The sequence below is a fragment of the Corvus cornix genome, chromosome 19 (assembly GCF_000738735.6).
Source record: "Corvus cornix cornix isolate S_Up_H32 chromosome 19, ASM73873v5, whole genome shotgun sequence".
Lineage (NCBI taxonomy): Eukaryota > Metazoa > Chordata > Aves > Passeriformes > Corvidae > Corvus > Corvus cornix.
Genome location: NC_046348.1, coordinates 3,893,796 through 3,919,566, shown reverse-complemented (window position 1 = coordinate 3,919,566; position 25,771 = coordinate 3,893,796). Strand labels below are relative to the sequence as shown.

General features: G+C 39.1%; 1 protein-coding gene across 2 annotated transcripts in view; it reads right to left on the bottom strand.

The window, feature by feature from the left end:
• Nucleotides 1–25,771, bottom strand: part of ZZEF1 (zinc finger ZZ-type and EF-hand domain containing 1) — a 56,130-nt gene that overhangs the window by 6,201 nt on the left and 24,158 nt on the right. The window contains exons 24-50 of one of the 2 annotated variants that reach the window (XM_039562789.1): nt 25,473–25,674; nt 24,282–24,430; nt 23,652–23,892; nt 22,046–22,125; nt 21,078–21,171; nt 20,012–20,528; nt 19,238–19,402; nt 18,467–18,586; nt 17,450–17,611; nt 16,690–16,819; nt 16,303–16,441; nt 15,944–16,109; nt 15,211–15,473; nt 14,072–14,244; nt 13,367–13,514; nt 12,670–12,809; nt 11,969–12,246; nt 10,741–10,915; nt 10,091–10,223; nt 8,900–9,096; nt 8,227–8,346; nt 7,117–7,305; nt 6,663–6,763; nt 6,021–6,156; nt 4,660–5,019; nt 2,648–2,791; nt 1,600–1,768 (exon numbers count right to left, since the gene is read on the bottom strand). In XM_039562789.1, coding sequence (XP_039418723.1) covers nt 1,600–1,768; nt 2,648–2,791; nt 4,660–5,019; nt 6,021–6,156; nt 6,663–6,763; nt 7,117–7,305; nt 8,227–8,346; nt 8,900–9,096; nt 10,091–10,223; nt 10,741–10,915; nt 11,969–12,246; nt 12,670–12,809; nt 13,367–13,514; nt 14,072–14,244; nt 15,211–15,473; nt 15,944–16,109; nt 16,303–16,441; nt 16,690–16,819; nt 17,450–17,611; nt 18,467–18,586; nt 19,238–19,402; nt 20,012–20,528; nt 21,078–21,171; nt 22,046–22,125; nt 23,652–23,892; nt 24,282–24,430; nt 25,473–25,674 — 4,891 coding nt within the window. The remainder of the gene's footprint in view (nt 1–1,599; nt 1,769–2,647; nt 2,792–4,659; nt 5,020–6,020; nt 6,157–6,662; nt 6,764–7,116; nt 7,306–8,226; nt 8,347–8,899; nt 9,097–10,090; nt 10,224–10,740; nt 10,916–11,968; nt 12,247–12,669; nt 12,810–13,366; nt 13,515–14,071; nt 14,245–15,210; nt 15,474–15,943; nt 16,110–16,302; nt 16,442–16,689; nt 16,820–17,449; nt 17,612–18,466; nt 18,587–19,237; nt 19,403–20,011; nt 20,529–21,077; nt 21,172–22,045; nt 22,126–23,651; nt 23,893–24,281; nt 24,431–25,472; nt 25,675–25,771) is intronic. The other variant, XM_039562790.1, reaches the window with a different exon arrangement.

Sequence of the window (25,771 nt, the reverse complement as noted above, 5' to 3'; positions counted from 1 at the left end):
AGGAAATTAAAGAAATTCCATATTCTGCACATGTAACTTCACTTTTCCAATTGTGTTATTGGATCAGTTATGATTTATGAAAAAAGAACCCCTATATAGGCAGCCAAGTTCTTTACAACAACACTCGAATTCATTGGACAAAAGGTTTAAAATATTTGAAAGTAAAATTTTTACACATCAGAAAATTAAATTGAACATTTTTACTCTAGGGAAGAAAACTGTTAAACTTAATCACTTAAAACCAGAAGGACTATCAGAACATTTGACCACTTAACAATCAGGCAAAAAAGATTCAAAAGGTTTTTGTCATTGTAGCATCTACACCTTCAGAGATAAATCCTGGTAGCTGGCTGTAATGCTGCACAAAACATCTTCTTACCTACTGTGCTATGTAATATTAGAGCTGTTAAAACTTAAAATATCTTTCTGCCCCATGAAAAAGCCTGTCACCCTGGGACAAGCAGGCTAGTTTTCACTGGGAAGCAGAATTTTCAAAGTTTCATGAACAACAAAAATTTTGAAGACATTTTTTAGGATTTAGAAGGAAATATCTAAAAAAGAATTTCCCTTTTTATCATGAAATGGAGACAATGTTCTCTCCTACTCATAGGAGAAAGCCCTGCAATCAAATTAAAAGCCCAGAAGCCTTTAAATGTCTGTTTTCAGCTAAAACCTGCGGAAATCAAGAGCCTTAACGCAGACAGCCTAGGCTGGAAATGAACTTTCTTAAGGTGAAATTCAAGTTTCACAGCCAAAGCTGCTTTAAACACTGAGCCTCGAAGTTCAGCTCCTTGGCAAACCTCCACAACTATTTGGGGGGAAAAGGAAGACAGAAGTTCACAAAAATCTAAAATATTTCTACAGAACACACATTTGCTTCTAACTAGGACCTTGTAACTCAAAACCAGCACCTTGTAACCCAAACTGTTTTGCTAAGAAAGTTCCTAAATCTCTTTACAGGTGCTGACAGTACTTGAAGTCAATAGTTTCCTGCAGTGCCCCAGTGCTCAGGGGTTAAAACACTTTAAAATCAGAAGCAGGGGACTGTGCAGTCCTCGAGCTCCCTGGCATTTGCACTGTGCTGTCCCAAATGTGCTCAGAGAATCCAGAGTGCAGCTGGCAGTCAAATCCTGGGTTTTTTCCAGCTGTGCTCTGTGGCACGAGCTGCAGCCAAGGCGTTGGCACTGGTTCTCTCTGCTCAGAGCAGCAGCAGAGCACGGAGACAGAGATAAGCCTATCTTTTTTTTTTTTTATTAAAAAATGTGCTTCCTGTGGAAAGTAAGACAAGGCATAAACAATGTAAGTGAGTATCGTGCAGAACAAGGACTATGCTGGAACAGAACCAAGATCAAATTTGTTTCCAGTAGCTGAGTGCATGCTTTGACTGAGGGCTGGAAAGAAAAGGTCACAGCACAACAACAGATAAGCCACTTTTGAGAAACAAATGCAAGAGTAGCACGTGAGAGCAAACAGAGTGGGACAAGGAAAGGATTGGCTTTTTTCCTACACGTCTCAGGAACATCCACATTTAACTCATCAGGAGTTTCTCTCAGGAGTCCCAGCAATATCCTATATAACCTTGAATCAGGGCATATTCACCTGGAAGCTCAAAATCAGTCCATTTCTGTGGAGACCCACTGAAGCTGTGCCGATCCTGCTGGAAATCACTGCTGCTGGACATGAGCAGCTCATCACAGCCCTCCTCTGTGTTACACTGAGAGTCAAACTTGATGGAGAGGTAGATAGCACCAGGAATGTGAACTTTATCCTGAGAAATAAACACAGCAGCTGTGTGTCCTGTCACACTGTACCACCCAGAACCCACTTAACTTTCACCATACAAACAAGCGAGATATAAAAAATATTACAGCATCTCCATGAGTAAAAAACTGTTTGATATTTTTACCCAGAGCTAATTTAACAAATGTAAAGCATGGCCTATTGTTCACATTAGCTGTTAAGCATGTAAAATTAATTGCCAGCAATGCTTTCCTTTTTCAAAAGCAGCAATTGTTGCTGATATTGATCTCACTGCCAGAACCTACGGGGTTATACGCATTTTAAAAACAAAAATCAGAAAAGTCAGAGCAGCAGGGAAAATTAAAATTAAAAATCCCAAGACTGCCCAGAGGCAATAATTACTTATGAAACTATATCAGAAAAATGCTTTCAAACAGTATCAAGAAAAGAAAATCAGAAAATCCCCTGTTTGTATCAGAGGAAGAGTCTCAAATGAGAAATACAAGAAAAGACACCACTCCTACTTTCATCTAACAGCACAAGGGAGTAACAGGCCAACTGAAACAAATCTTTGGATGGAAGGATAGATATATCTGATCATTAAGGCCTTGAAACCATTTACAAATCTGATCTACTTCAAATACATGCACAGTAAAACCATGTAAGTTATGCACTTTTCATATGATTGAATTACAACAAATTGAACACGTGATTGAACACGTTTCTTTGCAGGGCAAGGCCTCAGCTATCTGACATCAGCCTTTCTCAAGCAAGACTGAACAGACTTCACAGCTGCTTCAAGCACAGGAGTCCCACAGATACCCATGTGGAACTCTGCGAGGCTTCTGCTCCAACTCCTTGGTGATTTCAGCTTCAAGTCATGCACTGCAATCCATGCCTGCCTCACCTCAAAGCTCGTGTTGTTGTTGTAAGGATGCTGAGATTCCCGCATCTGCACTGCCATCCCTGGCTCCTCCATGAACTGACAGGCTGTCAGGGCCATGGTCCCCAGCATGTTCTCCTTGCACCCGTGCAGCACTTTCTGGAGAATCTGGGGAGAAGCAACGTCATGTAAATACAATTTACCATCAAAAGAACATTTACAGCTGTACATGCTGATGGCTGACACGAGTCATGTCCAGCCACACAGTATTTTGCAAGAGGGAATCAATGTACCAGCAAGAAACAAGACAAATTCACAAATGATGCCTACCAAGTGTCATCTCCATAAGCACAGAAGATTTCATTCTGTCCTCTGTTCTGGATCTTTCATTCTTTATTTGATAAAAACATGGCAGATATTGGCTACATCTCTTCCCACAACTGCTAGAATCAAGGCTAATCCATAAAGTAATTAACAGCAAACTAAAGCTGTAATCAAGTAAGATAGACAACTTTGTTAACATACTAAACAGGCACCTTTGCCTTCTGTACCTACAGGTTTTGATTTGAATAGAATATGTCATACATTTTAGCCTTCAAAAATGTACAACTCTGTGCCTAAGAAGAAATGATTAAGTATCAATTAGGTGGCTGAAGTTTTGAAAGCAGCAGATGCACATTTTCTGCCCTTAAAACCTCCCAAAAATGCCCTTTAATCTGTATCAGGACACACTAAATATAATTCAGAACCACCTGTGTCTCCCCTTTCCTTACTTTTTCAAAGTGCACAAAAGCCCTGAATGGAGAGTTCTGTTACTTGAGGCCCTTTCAGGTCATCAGAGCAACTCATTACATCTCTTCACCTGCCATCTCCTAACTCCTCCTATAAAATCTAATATACCAGCTCAGACCAGCAGGTTCATCTCCAAATCAGCCAAAAACTGATTTCTTGGGAGAAGGAATTTGAAAACCAAAGGCAGCATGTAGCAGTTCCCTAAATGCACTCCTTGCCTTGCACTTGCAGAACAGCCTAACACAAAGGCTACACTTTTGCATTTAATATGTCTTAATAGATTTTATTCTATCAGTTCATCCTGCCCTTTTCTGAACCCATCAAAACACCCTGGGGCAACAATTTCCATGACATACTGGGTCAAGAACCTGTTCTTTTGGTTTGTTTTGGACCTGCCACTTATTACCTTAATCTGACACTCCTTTGTTTTCTTACTGGGAGGGCCAGTGAATAATACTTGCTCTTAGCTTTTGCATGCTATTTACTGCTTTAAATCTACAGAGAAAGAGGAACAGACTTTTCCATTACTCCTTCTCCCTCAATGCCCCACAGGGGAAAGATCCAGAATGTAGAAAATGAGTTGGTTCCTCATACTGAAATTATTCCATGGCTGTAATAACCCCTGCCATTCTTCTCTAGGCCTCTTCCAGCTGTACTGCATCTGTATTTTTTAATGAGATGAGGGAGTCACTGCAGTCCAAAAGACTGCACAGTATTGGTTCAGTGGCATATCAATGCCTTCTGCTTTATTTTTCATTCCTTCTTCAAAGATTCCCAGCACTTGATTTGCTTTGACTGCCGTGAAGCCTTGAGCTGACACTTTCATTACAATATTCTATTGTAATTCCAAGATCACTTCCACCACCAGCTCATCAGTGGAGTAGCAGGTATTACAATATACACATTGAGATCTAAGTAAAAGCAGCTTTTAAAAGGCACTGCCTATTTTACCAGTTTCTCTAGATTACCATCTAGATTGCCTATTTTCAAAACAGACTGCCTATTTTACCAATTTCTCTTTCATAACTGAAAGAGCTCTCTCCACAGAGCTAGTTTTTCCATTTTCTGTTAACAAGATCAGCACATCAAGACACTGACAGATCCCAACTGGTTTTTCAGAACTAATTTAAATTTTGGAGTTTCAATTTAGTTAAAAAAAAGGAACTTCAAGTATTTTTGTTAGTCAGAGTCTCATGGCATGTAGGCACAGGTTTTGCTCACATGTCTAAGTGAAATCCACTTACTCTTTCCCACAGCTGCTTCTCCTCTAGCTGCATCAGCATGTCCAGGATGTATGTCATATGGGCTGGGCCACTGAGGTCTAGGATTTCCTCATTTATTGCCACATCATCAGGCCACTCAGCTAACAAGGATGCCAGCACATGCCTGGCATACAGAACTGCAATTGCCTCATTCACACGATACAGGTAGTCCCTCACAGCCTTTTTACTCCTGGAGTCCAGCTCCTTGTGCAGGAGAATGGAACTCTTGGTGCGTCGCTGCTTGGCATAGCTGAGCTGCAGGTCACTCTCTGTGTTGGTGATGAGTTTCTGGGCAACAGGATTGGTTTCTTCTGTTGCTTTATCACAGAGTACAGGCTTTGACTGCAAGAAGAGAAATGCAAGTTTGAAAACAGGCTGTCAATAATTTACTGCCTTATGTTTGGATATCTGACCAGTCAAACTGCGAGCTGAATTTACAGATGAATTTTCCAAAAAACCCACAAAAGTGGGATCTCTCACACAGCTAGAGGGACATATTTCCTGAGAAACACTGTTTATGTCAGCAGACCTCACTATACACTGATGCATTTGTGGAAACAGCAGTTAGAGTTCTAACCAGAAGTGTTAGCTGAAGCTGACCTACAGAGGCAAAGCTAACCACGTGCCATGAAATGAGGCAAGTTGGGAGGGACTTTTGGAGATCACTTGGTCCAAATTTGACTTAAGGCTGAGATAACTTCAAAATCAGGGTATTGTCCAGTTAAGTTTGGATTATTTCCAGGAGTGTGTATTTCACAGCCTGTGCAGAAGCTGTTGAAAGGCCTATTTTTTTTTCTTATAATTATGTGAAACTGCTTCAGGAAGCTCCTTGCCCTTAGCTGTACAACTGATAAACAGCTGTGCTGGTGACACCACACAGCCAGGAACGAGCCCCCAAAATAAAGCAGAGCTGTGGGACCCTGCTATTGAATGCAAAACCTAAAGCTTGTGAGTGTAGTGTCTGTCTGCAAGAAAAATTCATTGCTTCCTTGTTCTGCTGAACTTACTGTAAGATAACAATGATATGCTGAAACAGTAGCATGGCATAAGCTTACAGCAATGAGATACAATCTCTCTTGTGTAAGGGGAGGAAATTACAGCATGCAATCACAATTTGTTCTCCTGACCTGGGAATCAAGTTCTTTCTCTTCCTTAAGGAAGGAATAACAAGGAAGAAATACTTGCTTCTTGTACCTGCTCACTCATTTTGACATAAAACATTGGTAACAGATTATTTCAGATGTTTAAAAAAGATTTCTCAGGTTTGAAGTTACTAAACAGAAGCTACTCAATGCCAAAATTCATTATTTCCCAATTGCTCCTGTTTGTAGAGATGTCCATACCAAACAGGGTAAGATGATCATATCTGTATCCACTGCCTTGGAACTCTGTTCCTCCAGCCTCAAGCGTTTGCTGGGCTGCCACTTCTGAGCCAGCGTCCGGATCCTCTCATCCGTTGTGATTACATCCCCATCAAACCTTAACAGAGGCAAAAGAAAATCAAAAATACACAAATGTGTTTCCAAAGTAATGCAAACTCAATTAGGGCAATTAAATGCAAATTAAATCTTCCCACCTTCTGTTTTGGAAGGATTAAACTCTACCTATTTTTATCACGTTAACTTGTTCTAACAAGCCAAAGGATTTAAATGTTACAAAATCACTCATTTCTGTGAGAACATGGTGTCTCTGTGAGATGCTTTGAGTACCAGAAGCCACATGTGAGCTCTTGACTCTTCCTCAGTTCACAGAACTCAGAGCCATAGCAGCTCTTGATATGGGAGCTACCACATAAAGAAGAGCATGTGATGTGTTTCAGAAGATGCTGACTTGCTTCCATAAATACAACTTAGCAGGAGTTTATTTCCTTACTTTTTTAAACATGAAAACCAAATCTTATCCTTGGAAGAATTCCTATTCAACACCGAGAGGATTTTAGATTTTCACCCACCACTGTTCCTCTGCAGCACCCAGACTCTCCGTACCTCTTTTGAACTTCCAGGAAAAAAGAATCTGTTCTTTTCATCTGCAGCTCATACATGGCTCGAAGAATATGGAGAGGTGCATTAAGTGCATCATGTGTCATCTGAGCAAGGAGCAAAAAGAAATGAAAAAAAAAACCAAACCGCATTAGAGGGGGAAAAGAAAGATGAGTTTCTTTAAGGATGACCTAGGCATTATTCTCCACTTTGTAGGTAGAGAATTAATGAACTTAATATCTGGATTAGCAATAATGAGAAGCAATTTAGCAACATACTGTATAATGATTTTGTAGCATTCATTGGTAGTTCTATTTTATTTTCTTTAAAGAATGATGCATTGAAATCATAGACCCATATTCTGTAAATCTAGAAGAAAAACAACCATATGAACTACAAAATGTTTTATGCAACTAGCAAATGCTCATTTACCCACAAGGAGGTAAAGTAATTTAAATACCAAGAAGCATATTTTGGTGGCTTCATCCAGGCCCTCCAGAGGATCAAGTTTATTCTGCTCTAAATCAACAGAACCAACAACAGGCTGCTCCACATCTTGATCTTGTTCCCTGTCTTCCAGTTCAGTATCCTCCTGTTCAGCCAGGGAACTGATATCTTGCTTTGAGGAATACAGCATTATTGACAAAATCTACACAGAAAAAAAGGTAGCATATAGTGTGAGACCTGTAGGTATGATTAGTTTATTGCAATCAGCATTTTAGAAGAACATTATCAGACTTGGACAGTGCTTAACACATGCTATTTTACAAAGAAGCAACACCTAAAAAGAGAAAACAACCCCCAAAACACAAACCAAAACCATTTCCCACTTCACTAATGAGTTACACCTTCCATGCTGCTGCAAAGACAACTTCAGTGATTAGCTGAAAGTGCAGAGAAAGTTGAGAAAGTAATTTTTTAACCATTTCAGTACATCAAAGATTTGAAGATTCCCAGACAAAAACAGAGCAAAGGTAACTATCACCAAAATGCCACTAATGCCCCTACATACCCTTCTCCTTTGAAAACAGCCCTTTGGCTTCAGCATAGTCCTAAATATGAATTAACACAACTCCTGCCTAAGATAAAACATAACTAATCGTTGAACCACACTTACCTTTCAGCAATTAACAACTACCGTGAAAGAATATGCCCACATGTGCATTGATCTCCCCACCTGCACTGCAGCAAAACCTTGTGCAAATCATGCTTTTCATTGATATTTTCTAAACTGAAGAATGGAATTTTCAAGAACAATCTAAATAAAATCCATAAAACAATCTGAGTAGGTGAGTAATGTCTCATCTGCAAATTTTTTTCCAAATAAAATCAGATTAGTGGAAAACCAGTTCCTGTTTCAAAGAATTTAGACTATTATCTACATGATTATGATGGGCAGAAGGAGGCAGATTCAGGGACACAGTTAAGTGAACATTTTTTAAATTAGAGATAATTAATTAATTAATTAGAGATAATATTGAGTGTTTCTTCCCAGGAGGGCAGTGCACTGCTATAACCTTTCAGGCCACTGTGTGAAGCCTGATTTTTTACAAAATGTCACTTTTCTTACCTCCAAGTCTCGGAGAAGCCAAGTCTTACTGAAGCCAGTTCCTTTGCTACACTTCTTCACTAGAAGTTTGAGTAAACCAGACTGCAGAAAGGCAGCTTGGATCTCCTTAAATCCATGAATCTGCACACATAGACACACACACAAATAAAGAACTAAGTAAGGAACAATGCATCACAGTGCCTGCAAGGCACACAGCCTCGGGTGAATTTCCTGCCCAGATGAACTACATGGGGAATCTTTTTCTTCCATTTCCCTAAAATAAAAATCCCCACTTCAAATCCCTTAGGGGTATCATCTATGACATGCACAGAGTGGTAACTGAGTATCTGTTTTGATCTGCCAGTCCAAAAAAAAAAAAAAAAATACTTCAGGAGTGAGAGAAGTGAACTTCACTCCATAAAACGTTACCTCTACAAATTTCTTCCTGCACTCTCCTGAATGGCTGGCCCCCACAGAGGAGAAGCAAAACAGCTTCCAGCTCAGACTCACAAAAGCTATTTAAAGCCCAACAACAATATTTTCAGCTCCCTACAGACTGGGCATAAAGGGATCCAGCTGTGAGAGAAATACCCTTGTGGTAATTCCCCAGTGCGCTCAGTCAATACCCAAGCTCCTGTAGCACAGGGTAGAACATCAGTTTTTATTCCTCTATCATATTTTATGTGCCAGGTACCTTCAGAGTTCTGTAAAGGCCCTTCAGAGCGAGCGACAAGACCCAAGTTGTTTCCACTGCCTCAGCATAGCTACTGTCCATGCTGGTCTGCAGGAGGTGGGTGGAGATGAGGACAAAGTGCTGCAGGTACTGTCTCAGCTGGGTCTGGGAATCACTGCCTTCTTGCCCACATTTCTGAATCAACTGATAGTCTTTCACTACAAGAGAGAGAAAATAAAATTCACTTGGTTGACTTCAAAATGTTGTGGAGTCATCTCTTAGATATGAGTAGGTTGAGACATGAGACATCCTTACATCAATTATGTTCTAATAAAGGTCTTATACAAAAATTATCTCAGATTCCCTGAACAGTCAAGAACGTATTTCATTTTTCAGTACAAGTTTCTTAACACCTATTCCCATGTCACTTCTGGCAACAACACATATTTGCAGGTTAGCAGTACAGCATGCAAAGCAGCCCATGTTGTATTTTACAATTCAAATGGGGAAAATTCTGACCTGCAATTAATATGATGAAATAAATATTGCTGACCTTACTGTTTAAAATGTCAATAGTTAAACAAAAAGAAAAGCTTTTATATTCAAATCTTCCTTCAATATCAAAAAGCAGTTTAGTCTGTTGATTTTTCCAAATGTCTTTTACACAACTTCAGTAGTAAAATCTTAGGACAACCTTGGCTTTATTAACTTCACAATATTAGGTCATACAAAACAAAAAGCCCTTGCTCCTAAAAATCCAACTGATTTGTTGTATATTAAATGTTTCACTTGGTCTCAGATTTTAGGGATAGCCATACTGTTTTTAAACTAGCAATTATTTTACAACATTAAGCACACGTTTGTAAAGGGTAAGACACAAGCAGTACACAAATATTAAAACAGAAACAACTGCTTCATCAAAAGCCTATTTCTGAGATTTCTCAGTTACCAGAATGGTCTCAACAGTTTTCTAAATCCTTTTCTGAATAAAGATAACTGAAATAATTACTGCAGAAGCTTCACAATTTGGCAGTGACTTGCAAGCAGAATTTGGTAACCTATGAGCAGAAAGTCAGGCAACTTACTAATAATGGAATTCAAACTCTGCAGACCTGCACAGACTGGTCTAGTTAACATTTGCTTTTGGGTATCCATAACAAACTGTAAGGAAATACTCTGTGATTCTCTGATAAAACAAAAATGTCACAGAACCTGTTTTTCTCTTTCGGGTTTTGATGTCTACAACCACTGCCCTGTTTTTCTCAGTGAAGTGCTTCAGGATGATCACATTATGAGGCTCGTTAGCATTATCCATGTACACAGAACGAGTGCCCATACACAGCACCTGAAATGGCAGCAGAACTTCAGTTAGGATTTGGAACACTTATTTACAAATACACAGCCATGTCTTATATTGGTTATATTTGCTTATTCTTGGTATCGTATTTTTTAGCTGAACCATTGCTTGCTGCCAGGTATTTGCTGATCTTTAGAAAATGGCAGTTCGAGTCTATAGAAGAAATGCCTACAACAACCAACTTAATGTTACATAGGCAATGTATCAGTTATGAACATCAAGATGGAGAATGGATTGTTTTGCTTGTACAAAAGTCCTTTTTGATACTCAAATGAAGCTGGTTTGCTTGTAGCAGTTATAAAGAAATGCCAGGCAAAACCAGCTCATTATTCCTCATTAGACCGACGTTAATTGTGCACAAGTGAAAAGATGCAAACTCTGACACACACCAGGTTTTGAGAGTTTATACAGGGTGTCCCCAACTGATGGAATCCATAGTATTTAGAAAGAGACACCTAAAAGCTTTAACCAATTTCGTTTCCTTTAAGACTGACAGGCCACTTACCTCAGGAAAGCCAACCAGCACCAACAAAGTGAAGATGTTGGTGTGCTTTAGCTGGAAGGGCAGCTGCTTAACGCAGTGGTCAGTGAAAGCAGCGATCACATCGTGCCACTGCGCAGAGGCGTTCAGAGAGCGAAGGATGTCAGCCATGGAGCTCGCCCAGTCCAGACCTACACGACTGCAAAGCAAGAGCAGGCTGCATTAGGAGGGCTGACTGCAGACTTACCTGAAGCTATTTTTCCTCAAGACAGCATATCACTGGTAATCTGGCACAGCTGCAGCTTTCAAATCATTAGGGAACTGTTTTTCTAAATACTTGAAGCTTTCATGCCAGCTGACACATGAATTCTGCTTTGTTTGCCATAGAGCATAAATACTACTCTGTTTTCTGAGAGCACTTACAGTCCCAAATCAAAGTGTGCCTGAACATTGCCACTGTTAATTCTCAATTTTAATTTAGAATTCAGAAGTTTCTGTTTGCATGGCAGCAAGAGGTTTACTTCCCATATATGTGACTACCTGCTTACTCTGTGGATCACACAAATAACCTACAGGGACTGGTCTCCTCACACTAAAGTTAGTTTTTGAGAAAATCCTTTCCCTCAGCTTATGATCTGGATATTCTGCCTTTAAATTTCATATGCTTTTCTATTTGTTTATGAACCCCCCCCATAAAACACAGCTACAATAAAAAATAAGTCACATTTAATGGGCATGACATTAATCTCAGAATGCTCGAGTGCTTTCTCAGGATCTTCAAAATCTGTCCCTCCCTGATGTTTCCAGTGCTATTTTGCTATAAAAAACCCTTTCTCTCAAATACTCTCAGACAGAAGGGCCACATCCAGAACTCAGCACTGGTGATAGTTACGTGACACACCCTCGTCCTTTCCCAAGTTACACAAGGGATTTGTAACTATGTGAGAGAAATAATGTCACACAAAAAATAAAGGACTGTATTTTTGGTTTTCCTCGTAGTTTCCAAACCTCACTTCCTCCTCCATGACATGCTGTGTAGGCAAGCACAGGAAATCAGGCCACTCTTCAGCAGCCAGCCTTCTTCTGGAAGGAAATTAAGATTCCCACTGCAACAAGGGCTGCAGATGGTAAGCTCCTCCATGACCAGGGTACAGGTTTAATTAGCTTTCTATTAAAAAGCCTCTGTGCACAAGGCACACATGAAAACAACTGTTCAGCAGAGATTAACTAATTGGGTTAAGGTAAGAAGCACCTGTCTAAACACACAGCTCCCAGACTGAACAGAAGATGAGTTGTCTTCCATCCTTCTGGCACTGTAGACCCATCTCCTGGTACAAACAAATTATGTTTGGCTGAAAGGATTTTAGTCACAGCAGCATCCACTTCTGCAGGCATAAGCCTGAGGATTAACTGGCCCAGAAGTCCCAAGGTTAAATGATAAGTTTCATTCAGGTGGCCAGCATTTGAGATTACAACATGAAACATCAGTGGAAGTATTTGCTCCAGGTTGATCAGAGACATTGTGGAGCCCTGTGGAGAGAGAAAAATCTCAGTGAGGCAGGGAAAGAAAACAAGATTTTTAGTCAAAGTCAGCACATGCAAAAGCTTCTGTTCTAAAGGTCTTTCAAATGGGACAAAAGGAATGAGAGACTATGTTCCTACTTTGGTTACTGGCCTGTTAGTGTGACCTGACATGTGAAGCTAAACTGAAGATTTAAACTCTGCTGAACAGTTAGGACACTACCTCACAGATAGAAAAATTCCCTTCCCTCTCCTCCACCCAGAAACAAGCCCTTACACTCCTTAGTGATGTCAATGTCTGATGACATTCTAATTCACAGTTCCTAACATGTAAGCAACAAGGGCCCATATCCCACATTTAATTCCTATGAATTTTATTCATGTTATTTGTGCACCTAGAAAACTACCCAGATGGAAGTAAAAAGAACTAACTGATTTGAAAGGTGGTAACATAGCTGCCAGCAATCCCAGAATCCTCTTCTGAGAGCATTCAGCAAAAACTTGTTCCTGGCTCTGTATTAAAACCTTCTCTGTTGGCTTTTGGGCCAAATCCTCTGAGAGGGAGTCACCTGCTTTTAAATAAAAACAAAAGAAGAAAATCCCCTAAGTGACATTAAAAATAAAAGAAATAAGTGATAGCTTAATTTTTATAATCCAAATCTAAAAATAAATAGAAATTATAAAAAGAAGTATTACAATTTGAAAATAAAGTCTTTATAAAAGTGTAGGGAAGACAGAAGGCAAAGAAATTTATACCATCTAGTAAAAACATATAAAGGACAGTGCTACAGACAGATCCATTTAACTATCATAATTCTTACAATCCCAGTCTTTAACAGGATAACACAATTTCTGCTTCCAAGTGCATCAGAACACACAAATGTTGTGTTAGCCCAACAGGAATGACAATCTCTGTAGATGGATAAATATTTGTGGAAATCTACTCCGATTCCCAGACTCCTTTAAACCAACTGCAAGGCAGTTGTTCAAAGCAATGTCTGGCAGGTTTTCACAAAGCAGAGAGACATTTGAAAATACACAAAACTGGATTAGGAATAAAAAGGACAGCTGTTTGTTTGCAGATGAATGGGTATTTCTGTAACAGGGAAAATGAAAAATCATTTTTTACCTGTTGGAGGAACATTCCTATCCACAGACAAGTCTGACTCTTGTCTCACAACAGCTTTCTTTGCAGAGATAGCTTTGATTTCAATTTCTTGTTTTCCTACTTTATCTTCTGGAGGAGACTGGATTTCCTTGTGAGTATCTCCTTTCCCCTAAAAATAAAACAAAAGTACTAAAAGATTAAAACAAAATTTAATATCTGCAGGAACAAACATGGAAAGAAGTCAGTCATCTGCACTTGACAAACATTTTCCTTTGAGTATCAAAACATTTTACTGAAGAATGTATTGATGTATTCATGTCTTAAGCTTCCATACAATTAAATTATGTTTTTTTATTTTGCTCATATCTCTCTGCATAAAATTATTACACTACAATAGTTTTGAACACTGTATAAAAGTGTAGGAAAGTCATTCTCCTACTTAACAGTGCTAACAACCAGGGGAAATGACAGCTCTTTCACAAAAAATGAGACGTGCCCCTCTCCCCCAACACTTTCGTGAATCAGTTCGGAACAAGAAGTTTTTGATCAGCCAGATCTAATGAAAAAGACAACTGTCCCTTGCCCCTCAACTTTTACCTATAAATGAAATCATTACTATTCCTTATTTCAGTCCCCCATTCAGAATAGGCCGTTTGAACATCTGAAGATGCCTAATACCAGATCACATATCTGATATCAGTGGTTCTGGAAATAACAGGTACTTACACCACGATGCACCAAAGAGCCTGTGCTGGGTTTCTCATCTCTTCCCTTCCCTGCTTCATCACCAGGATGACTTTTTGGAGCACTGTCTGTTGGAGGACTGCCTGAAACAGTGTCATTCTCTGAGAAAGTCTCATCTTCTGGTAACATGCAGAGGAGAGCTAAGTTTTTCAGTCCTGGGAGCATGAAAGTTGTAAAAGTTATTTAGCTGCTGAGTGGTAAGACAGACAAAAAGCAGAACTGAAACACTTTAAAAGAGAACTGCAAACTTCTCACACACTTCTTTTGAACACTAACGCCATCAAAAACATGTTTTCCATCAGGCTCATATAATTATGTAGTTCCATTAAATATTAGTCATGGACAGGTGGTGACATCTTCCACCTCAAAGATGCCATTGGGGTAGAGGTCTTAATTTAAGAAAGCAGTAGAGTGTAAATTATGAATAGCAAATGAAATTTGTCTTATTTTTCAATCTTCTGACCTCTTGCACAATAGAACTCTATACTGTAAACAGATTAATTAATGAGTGTGCACAAGTATTTGGTAGTGGTGTTATTTCAGCTGTATTACAGCTGCTCACAAAAACTACCAGCAAACTTATTTTAATTTTGGTCTAGAATTTTTGATACATTCACTATAGGTCCCAATTATATCCCCCTATTTTCTGTACCAGATTTTTGTTCACAGAAACCTCCATTTCCAGACAAATGAACACCACTGCCAGAAATTTATACCACAAACACAGTTAAAAATCTCTTCGTAAGAGGTGCAGAACAAAAAGGTTTTCTACCAAGTTATTTGTTGTCCTTCAGCTGTCAGTGATACATTAGTAACAGAACATGAAGCTGTATTGACTGATCCCTTTACAACAGCTAAGATGGAAAAAAAAACAACCACAGACTTGCCAAGTTGTCTCCAATGTTTATGTAAGCATAAAATTAATTTTCTCAAGCACTCAATTTTCCATGTTCCAATGACCCTGAACAACACTTGTTCTACATTTGCTTTCTACATAAACAGTTATTCTCAGTGAAGTACACAGTAGCTTCCCCTTTCCTTTGGAAACTTTAAAGTGAGTAACCACAGACATTTCTGACACTGGTAGAAAGCATTGTTCAGAGCAGGAGGAGCTGACTCACCTTTTCCGTGCTGTGCTTTCATCAGGCAGTCCCCAATGAGCTGAATGCACTGATGCTGCAGAACTCTGGCATGACTGAGGACCTGGGGATCCAGTTTCTCTCCTTCTACTTCCTCCCCATTTGCCAGATCTGCGCTGTAGAGAGTCAAGGCAGCAAACAGCAGCCAGGAATAATTGTGGACATAGGGCTGGATGAGGCGCTGCCGGTCGCTGATTCGGATGGTCACCATGGGATACACCGTGATGCTGTGGGTGGGCAAGTGGCTGGAAGGAGAAGGGACAACATTTAGGAATGCAAGCTGGTGTTTTGCTAACCAACATAGCCAGTCAGTCTACACAAAACATCTTCAACAGGAAGCCACTTAAAACCCAACACTTTCCAGAGGTTCAAACTGTGCACCTGGTTTTTATGACCTCTGGTGTCAAGCACTGAAGTTGTTTTCCACAGCAGTGATCATCTCTTCTATCCTGTCATACAGGACTGGTAACTCCTTCTGCAGCTTTCCTAGCCACATCCAGAAAACAATTGCTACCAAGTGACTTCAGAGGTTGAGGCAGGTTTCCAGACTTTTTTGCTGAACTGGTCCTACCTTTGTTTCCCCAAAGGACACCAAGGAGATGTTCTGATGTCAGACACGGCTTTATAGGAAGCACCGTGAGAATGACTGATTGTATTTAGCTACTAAATATTGTCTTACTGCCACGTGGGGGAAAGCAAATCACATTTTTAATACCTGTCAGAGTATTTCTTTGCATGATAGCATCCATAGCAAAGGTCAAAGTCATCACACACATTGCAGTTCATTCTCCGACCTATGATAACTCCTTGGCAGTGATCACAGGCATATTCCATGTTTACCATTTCATGGTCATCCTCATGTCCTTCAGGTTTAACTCCACCTATAAAGAAAGATTTCCCTGTAAAATCTTTTTGGGAAAGGACCTTTCCTAATTTCAAGTTCACATACACATTAGGGAAAGAAAAGTTAAACATTTCCAAAGAAAAGTGTTTGACTTTATTTTGTGTATAATTTACAAGATGCTACTTTGGTTTCAAACACAGGGTTTTGAGGGGTTATTTAATGGTTCTTACCAAGGAAACAAGTTTTACACAGATCCATGTCATTGCACTGCAGACAGCGGTAGCGATGCCACGGTGCAATTTCATCACAGCCATCACAGGATATGTCCACGTTTAACAGGTCACAGTAACGAGCAACAAACATGTGCATCTACAGCAAAAAATCAACACAGTTACTTGAGTATTATTTTCTGACTTTGAGAAAGCCTCAGACAGAAAGCAGAACACTTCCCCTGCCAAAAATGAAGGGGGATCTTTTAATCATTTTAGACTCTTGAAAGTCTACAGAGATCCAACTCATAAAAATTCATTATAAACCAGATTCCTTTCTCCCCTTTTGGCTTTTAGAGGTCTCTTATTTATCCCTTCTGCAGATAAATATACAAAACATGAGGTCACCTTTCTCTGCTTCTCTGGCTCAGCTTGAGCTATCTTTTCATACCAGGTCTCAAACATTACATCCTGACATTCATCCATCCATTCACAGTTTTGCTTGTAGTCTGCAATTTCATCTTCTTCACTCCACTGACTAAAAGAAAAGCAAGCTTAAAATTAAGTTTGAATGCAATCAGGATTCCCTTTAATAAAGCTTTACGTTTTAATGAAGAACAAAGTGCTACAACATGCTAATAAAACCAGAATTATTCACTTGGTTAATAAATGACCATACAGACACCTGCTTCTTGCCTCTGTGACATGCTTTTAAATACATATGGGGACCATAATGCAAAAATCAGGAAAACCTACTCTTACAAAACAGCTTTTGGAATGCTGGCAGATCAGATTAGATGTTTTCCATTTTTTTGGCCTTCACATTTGCTCATGTGCAAGTACAACTACTATAAAATTGCCACATGAAGGTGTTAAAAACATTTAACATTCATCAAGGCAAGAAACAGCATTATCTACCTCCTGCTACACTGCCAAACAAGCGAAGTGTTCCAGTAGTAATCAGGTTAAAGATAAAATTTCCATGGTTTTTGCACTAGCAAAAAAAAATTCAAATACTTCAGTTAAGCCACTGGATACTGGTCAAAACTGTGCCACACTTGTTAATAGCACTCTTACTGCTTGCTCCAGCACGAAGTTCAGGAGCCTTTCTGGGTAAAATGGAATCAGTATTTAGTAGCATGTGAAAGCTGCACTCTTCCTGACTCACCTAATGACACTGTCATGGATACTGATGTTCTCCTGTGATGTCGTCATGAGGAGATGTGGCAGCTGGATCTCAACAAAGAAGGAAAGATCACTGGGCTCCCAGCTCATATCCAAGAGGTGGAGAAGAGCTGTCTGCACACAGGATAAGGCAGGAAGCAACGACCTAAATAAAAACAAAAGACATTAAAACATGACAGCTCTAAAGCTGACCTAAAGTTGACAGACCTAGAGCTGGAATTGTGTATGGGGAGGAGGGGCAGAAAAACCACCACACACTGATTTCAGGCTTTACTATGCATTAAAGTAATCCTGTGGCAGGAACTCAGGTTTATCAAAGTATTCAACTTACACAATTTAGCAAGTACAGACTATGGAATTCGAAATAAAGATGGTTTTCCTTCCGGATTCAGTTAAGATCAAGCTAATGCTGTTGCCTGAGCATTAGCAAGAGGGTTTGTCTCTGCAGTACAGCTTTTTTTTTTGGTATTTGCAGGAATTTGTTCTCTTTGAAACCTTTTTGACAATTTCACTTGAAACTGAACAAAGGACTTGAAAGTTATTGTCAGAGAGACTGACATTATAGCCATAAAATTCTCATTTCTCTAGGACACCTGGCTGTAAATCCTCCAAATTCTAACCAGAATGTTGCCAAAACATGAGTTTTAACATTAAAGCATGGCTGCAGAATTGCCATGTTTCTTGTGGCATTAGTCTTGCCCAAGTACTCCATGGCAAATTTGCCATTTCTAGTATTTTACTACTCAGCTTCAGCGATACACTGCAGAATTGTAACTACAAAATGCAATAAATTTATTGTGCTTTCCTTTATTCCTTTAGTAATAAAAAGCTAACTTGGCACTTTTGATCACAAGATCAAGGCTCCTTATTTAGTTCTGTAAATAACGGAAAGTATAGTCAAAATTAATTAAGGCTTTAGATGACAACAAATGACAAGGGAAGAGGAGTGGAGGAATGCAAAAAAAAATTTCACATAAATAAAGCAAGCAATGTACTGTACCTGTCATTAATTGTACTAAATCCCTTCACAGAATTTACCAGGAACAAAACAAGCTGATAGTAGGACTCTCGAATCTCTTTGTGTAGCTCAGCACCACAGCCTTCCAAGTTTCCAAAGTAGCTGCAAATTAAAGAGTCGGCTTAGTAGCCTAGAATTCACTGTGATGTTTTAGGTAGCATGATTGGTGCAAATTTTACAAACAGGCCCTTTTTAACCCCTCCCCAAAAGTGGGAAAGATGTTAGTTTTATTTAAGAACACAGTCTAGAAGTTTCAAACAAAACCAAAAGAATCCTGTACTAGGAATCAGAAGTGATGAAACAAAACAGGCAAAGAGAATATTCTCATACCACTAAGAGGAGAACATTCCTTTAAATTAAAAAGTTGCTTTATGAAAACCTAATCAAGATCTTAAAGGAAATCAGTGCATTGCAAGATGACCACAAAAGCTCCTGACAAGTGAAAAGCCAAGTGACAGAGTTCTGACAACACTGGCCAGACACAACATAGAAATCAGACCTAAACATGTTCATGGCATGAACAGCTGTGCAACTAAGACCCACTTGAAAATGATTATTAATTTTGGGGGGTTTTTTTAATGAAGTACACAAGATATGCCTACTAGCCTGAAAACTAAACCTCAAGTCATATTTTCATTATCCACGTGGATTAAAAAGCAGAACTTTCTACTCTTGTCAATACACATGCCTGGAGGAACACAAGAACTCAGACAGTAAATCACATGGCTGAGATTTGCCTAAATAATTACTTACTTTGTAAAATCTTTCTGACAGGCCAGAAGTTCCAGGAGAAAAAGTACACAGGGTGGGTGAAAGCAGTGTGGCTGCCCAAGCGAGTCGAGGCACTGGCGGATGGTCTTGAGCACTTCCATAATATTCTGTCCTTGGGATTTTCTCAAAGCCAGAACCTTTAAAACACTGAAAGCAAAAAATATAAGTGAAAACTTCAAAACACTGTGCTTAAAACAACACAAATAAATGACAATTCAAGAAGTGCTTGACTAATTACACAATTGCTTTGTATCTGAATTTCCAACTGTATTTCAGTGTATTAGTTGGAGTGAGTGATAAAGCTTTGAACAGAATCCAGCTCTTCCTGCACCACTCCATGTTTTAGAGCCCAAAACAGACAAGCTGAGAATTGGAAATCCCTCTTTTGATTTGCATTTCAGAATACCAGGTAATTTAATCAGAGATGCAACTCCTTTCTATTTGGTACCAAGGATTGGTAGGAGTGGTACACCACATCTTTGCTGTTCGTAGATAAAAAGCAAAACACATCTCGGGAAGCAAGACAATAAATTGCCAAGTGACTGTTTTTTATACTCTGTTCTATGTGATGGAAGCAAATGAAATGAAATAGTACTCTCTGAGCCCCTACATGCTCATGAATAACTGAAGTTTGATATGTTCATATACAAAATATTCTGCAATATTATCTTGCTGCTAAAATGCTTTAGCCTACCTGCAGAGGTGTGAAGTCAACCTTCTGCATAGTATAACTGACAACATTTTCAATTTGTTTACCTTTCATGCGAAAGTGATTGATCCTTAATAAAGTCTAATATGTTCTTCAAAATAGGATATTTTTCCTTCACAGTAGGCACAGCTCTTGGCTCTTCCATTGATCTGAACGACAGCAGCCTCAGTCTTCCCCGGCCGAGCTGAGACTTCCGTGTAGGAGTGGAAGGAGGGGATGACACATCCTCTTGCTGTGAAACTGTATTTTCACCAGGCTTACTATGAAATGCAGATACAGCTTCTGCTTGGTGGAGGTCTGGAATTTGTTTAACTTTCAGATCAGACTGTGATGTTTGACCCCCCTCTTTTGAAACAAGGTGAGTTCCTGCACTGGATGACACCGACTGTGCTGCCTGGAAGTCCATGTCCACAGCTGATCCTCGTCTTTGGCATTTATCACTCACATACTGCTGGGGATCGTCCAGGTCTTGGGCTTCCAAACTGTCTGAGGCAGAATCTTTCGTCTTTGCTCTTATGGGCAAAAAATTCAGTAACAAAAGGCTCTTCTGCATACAGAGTTTTGCTGCAGCATAAAAATTGGAAGAGTTAAAATCATGACAATAAAACAACAAATTTGCTGTCTTATGCTTAGGAAGAAAGGGATTTATTTCTTCTCAGTCAAGACAGCTAGAAAATACTGTTTTTCTTATTATATTGATCATGATGCTATCAGTTGCTTAAGTTCAGATTTCCAAATGCTAAATCTGAATAATCACACTAAACCATATGAAGTACAGAGTAGCCAATGAGAACACATTAACCATCAGCTGCTGTTCTAACATCAGTTAAATGTGGTAAGAAGTATCTACAAAAACAGACGAAAGTAAGTTCAGAACCAGGCGACCCAAGTGAGAGGTCACACCCTGAAGAATTTGCTCACTGTTTTCTGCAAAGAATAGCAGAACACAATCCCAGATAGTTAATCCAATGTACACTAGGTTATCTCTTAAGGTATGAAAAAGTAACCCCAGTTGCTAACTTACCTTTCATGGCAAAAATAATGTCTTCAGCTTTACAAGGCAATGCTTTCCTAAGCTACCTGCAATGCTCCTACATACAAGGCAACACTCACCGAGAGTTTCTGGGTTCACCTCACTTGCTTCTGTGTTCTGCTTCTCCTCAGCATCATTTCCCCTCCCCATCAGGGATTTCTGCTTCATTTCCAACTGTAAACAGGATGTTAATATAGTTAAAATATGATTCTCTCTGTATATCTATATAGGCAGGATGAAGACTGTAATGACTAAAAGGAATTTAATCTCAGGGATAGATGACAGTAGTTACTATTCCCAACCTCAGAGCAAACTGCCCAGGAGCCTAAAAGAGCAGTACCTGAACTGTCAGAGCAGGAACAGCCTCACCACAAGCTGCTTGAGCTTTGTAGGCTGAAACCATTGCCTGTCTCGTGACTTGATGTGCATCAGTCCTCCAAGGAAAAGAAGGCTTCTCCTTTACCCTCAGCACTCAGGAAAATATATACATCTAGTTATGAGATAGAGTTCTCCAAAAACATGTCACCTCACTAGCGAGCTCTGCCAGATGCAAACACCTGTCCTGCAATGGGTAAAGGCAATTACTCATCTTAACATGCATCTGAACCCATTGTAACTCTAGTACATCAACCTGCCAGGAATTCTTAGGCAGAAAAGAGGAGGGAGAAAGTCACAAGACAATAGAATGATGTTTAAGACACACTTCTTTCTATGATATACCTCAAAAGAACTTCAAATGCAATGTAAAAATCTTTCTAATTTACAACATATGCTCTTACTGAAACATACCACAAATTTAATTGCTTTTCGGTCAAATTCAGTCCTAACTACTCATGATGACACATCTGGGGCTGAGGGGAGGAGGGGAGTGTAAGTATGCATTAAAACATTTAAGTCCAAAGTTTCAAAGTAAACCTACGTTCTTTCTAAGTGAAAACAGCTGATGTAGAATAACTGAAGGAAAAATTGTTCCACCCTACTCCTTAACATTGCATTGTAAAGTACTAAATTAAATGACATTAACAGAGATCCTCCTGAGTGTTCTTACCATCCATATTCTAATGGAATCAGCCAGGGAATACACTTGTGCAAACTCATCACTCAAAGGCACCTTGCCTCCACTGTTGACTGGAAATGAGAGAAAGAAGAGAGTCCTGTTTATTTACAGCTCCATTTTTATACAGCTACTTAACTAAAATTATGCTACAGCCCTCTCTTCATCTCTTAGTCAATACTTGGAATTATACCTGTATGAAAAATAGAGAATAAGCCTGCCAACTTTCATACGTCCTAAATACATGAACTGCACCTTGACTGATTTATTTACAAAGTTAATTTACGAGTATCTTTCCCATCTCTTCCCAAAAATTGATGCCTAAAGCCATGGAAAATAAAATCCTTCCCTATGCATGCAATAACACTGATGTAAACTTATCAGAAAAATCAACAAATGCTTAGTATTAACCTAAAACTCTATAGATGTATTTGTTTTCTCTACTGTTTTACACTATGAATTTCTGGAATGGACTTTCAATACCAATTTGCAAAAATCATAAATCTGACAAATCAGTTTCTATTCAAACTGGCCTGACAATGACTATGGAGAAAAAGATAGTCAGTCTTCCTTCTTCCATTCTCCCTTTCTAATTTTTTTCCTGTATTTTTTTCAGCATCCCTTCTCCAAACTTCCCATAGAACAGGTGAACACGGGTCCTGAAATGAGTCTGCCCCAGCACAACCAGCGGATGAAGATACTGACAGAACAGTGGGATGGATTTCTTTAACAGTCATTAATACTTGTCCAGTTTTCAATGTCACTCAGAAAATTAGCTCAATTGTCAGACATACACAAAATGACTAAAGGCAGTAACCACATTAGTCATCAAGTCAGTCTTTGTGTCAGTCATTTTTACTCATAACTTTAGAGCTCAAAAAATAGTTCAATCATTCTATGAAAATGTAAAATGTTTAGTGTCAAAATTATGACAAAAAGTGAAAAGCCTAAAATGAAATCCTTCAAAACCAAGTAACATCTTACTACCCAATACTTCAAACATATCAATAGTGGAAAGATGCTGTAAGTCAAAAAGTTCTTCATTTTACCTACTGAAAAATACATCAACTATAATACAATGGCTAGTAAGTTAAAAGCAAAACATTACCTTCTATTAGAAAAAAATGAAATATATATTTTGAGGATGGCAAGGTTGGTTTCCACTGAATGGTATTTTGGAAGATAATTCACACCTCCTCCAACACCAACAGTTAATAACAGAAGTTGTTGTTGGCTTTTTAGAAAAGGCACAATGTAGAAAATGATCCAAGAACCTCTAATAACTGGAGCCACATAGTTCTGAGTTAAAGCCCCAGAGGACATCACTACTCTCTTTAGGTATAGCCTTACAGAATTAGTAGCTTCTGATAGTTATTAATATTTTGCCAGTGCTCTGAAGACAAAAATATATGTTAATAAAAAAATAAATACTCTAGAGAAAAAGCTCACCTAGTCTGCTTAAATGATACCTTTTTACAGAACATCTTCCTTAAATTGCCCCACTAAACTGATTTTTAAATGCTATAAACTCAGCTGTAAGAGAGCCTTTTACAAACTTTAAGTCTTCATTATTAAGATAGTCTAATAATATTAGAGTTACCATATTTTTGAAGCTTCTCAAATAAATCTGGAGTGAGATACACCAAAGCAGCAAATGTTGAGTTCACAGCTTGATCAACAGTAGAACCAGCAACTATATCTGTCTTTGGGGTCTGTTTTTTACATGCCTGTATAAGTCCTTTGAAAAGTTCAGATTTTTGCCCACTGAAGTCCTGGGCAGGATCTGATTTTGCAAAGTCGATAAGAAAGTTACGGCAGACCTCGTGGGGAGAGCTCCGAGCCTGCAGAGAAGGATACAACACATTAACTTCAACATTGGCTGAGAAAAAATGTAGCAATGAGCTGCAACCATCAGTCAACTTGCAGTTTATCCACTGCAGTTGAGCAAACTGATCAATGAAAGACATCCCTGCACAAGGTGGGGAGTGAATTAGATGATCTTTGAAGGTCCCTCCAAACCATTTTATGATTCCATGAAAATGGAAACTCATAAAGGGCACAGAACAACAGTTTCTTTCCTCCTTGATATTTGAATCCAACAGCACAAATGATGATGACAAAGATGACACAGCAGCATGTGCTTAAGGGCATTCACACTCCCTAAAGCCAAATGAACCCGTGTGATACACAGGGATTTCATGCCAAGGGAACACAGGCAGTGGGTAAGTACCTCTTTTTTGTCTTGGTGCTTGGTAGTGTTTTGCCTGGTTCCCAGGAGTGCCTCAGGACACATCTGATGCCTGAAGACAGGTTTCCACAGAGGAGAATTAAGAACTGATGTTACTTTCAAAGGAGGCAAGTCTGCTTCACTACCTAATTCTGCAAGAAATTCAGAACAGACCCTTCAGTTACTAAAGAATTTTCTTCATTTTTACAGATTATTGAAAATAATAAATGTTAAACATCCAGTAGGGAAAAAAACTGAAACACAGCAGAAAGTTAATGCAAATAGACTGAACAAGTAATTTAACAATGTTCTCTGTTTTTCTAACATGGTACAGAAAATTGATGTACCCTTTCATTAATGGCAGCATCGACATCTTATAGTGACAGTGTTACAATATGGAAGGATTTTAAACTGAACATTTTCACTGTATTATAACTACAGAAATTTTCTAATTTAAAAGAGTTTAAAAGCTTTCTCTCCTACTAAAGGCCTAAATTGTTATATGCAAGCATGCTCATATTAAGAAAGGAAGACAATATTCTCAAACACTTCAATTAGTTCCTTGAATTCACAGGTAAATAGCTGTCTAATTTTCCATGGTAAACATGGACCACCTGATTGGAGCAAGAACTCTTTAGCTTTATTTAATTTCTCTAAAGTGGTGGATGGATTTGGATTTAGGAAGCTAGAGAGAAGTGGTCTTGTTTTTAAATTAAAGAATAAACTTTTTTTTTTTTTTAATTTATTTTTTAAAGTTTATTTTACTTATCTTCACAGGCCCAGATCCTAAGTGTACTTAACTACTGGAACTAACTGAACTTAATTTGTGAATTCAAATTTCATTCAATACCAAATGCTCATGTGGAATTTTTAGAATCACTTGTGTCCTAAGCTCTGTAATTTTTTCAGTTTGTTGGCCCCATATTCACACTCCCAATGTGAGGCGGATGACAGCACCAGGGAACAATTTTAGAAGGAAAAAAAGAAGCACATACTACTTCATAAACGTAATTTAGCTTAGTAGGATTACTTCCACGAGTCCACATCTTCCACGGACTCACAACACAGCAAGTGTTCCATGTTCACGTGAGAGAAACACAAAAGGAACTTCATTTTCCCAGGGGATCCTCAACATAAAGTCCTTGTAGCTCCTGTTTGCATGGATCCCAGCTGTGGCCTGTGGGAGGCACTCACCTCGCAGGGATTTGAGGGCCATGCTTCGGGAAGCCAAGCGCCCCATCAGCCGGGAGACAAGCAGCTGTAAATCCAAGCCCCAAGACACGGCAACGTCTGGGAGGCCGTAAGCAGTGACAGAGAACTTGTAGCCCCACTCATTATTACTGCTGTCAGAGTGAAAGAGAAACTGCAGCCGTGGGCCAGCCTTAAAGGTCACTTTCTACAGAGCAACAAAACAGTCATTTTGCCAAATGTACATGACAGGAAAACATTTCAGGGTAATGAATTCCCTTCAGCAACTCTGGGGTTTCATTATT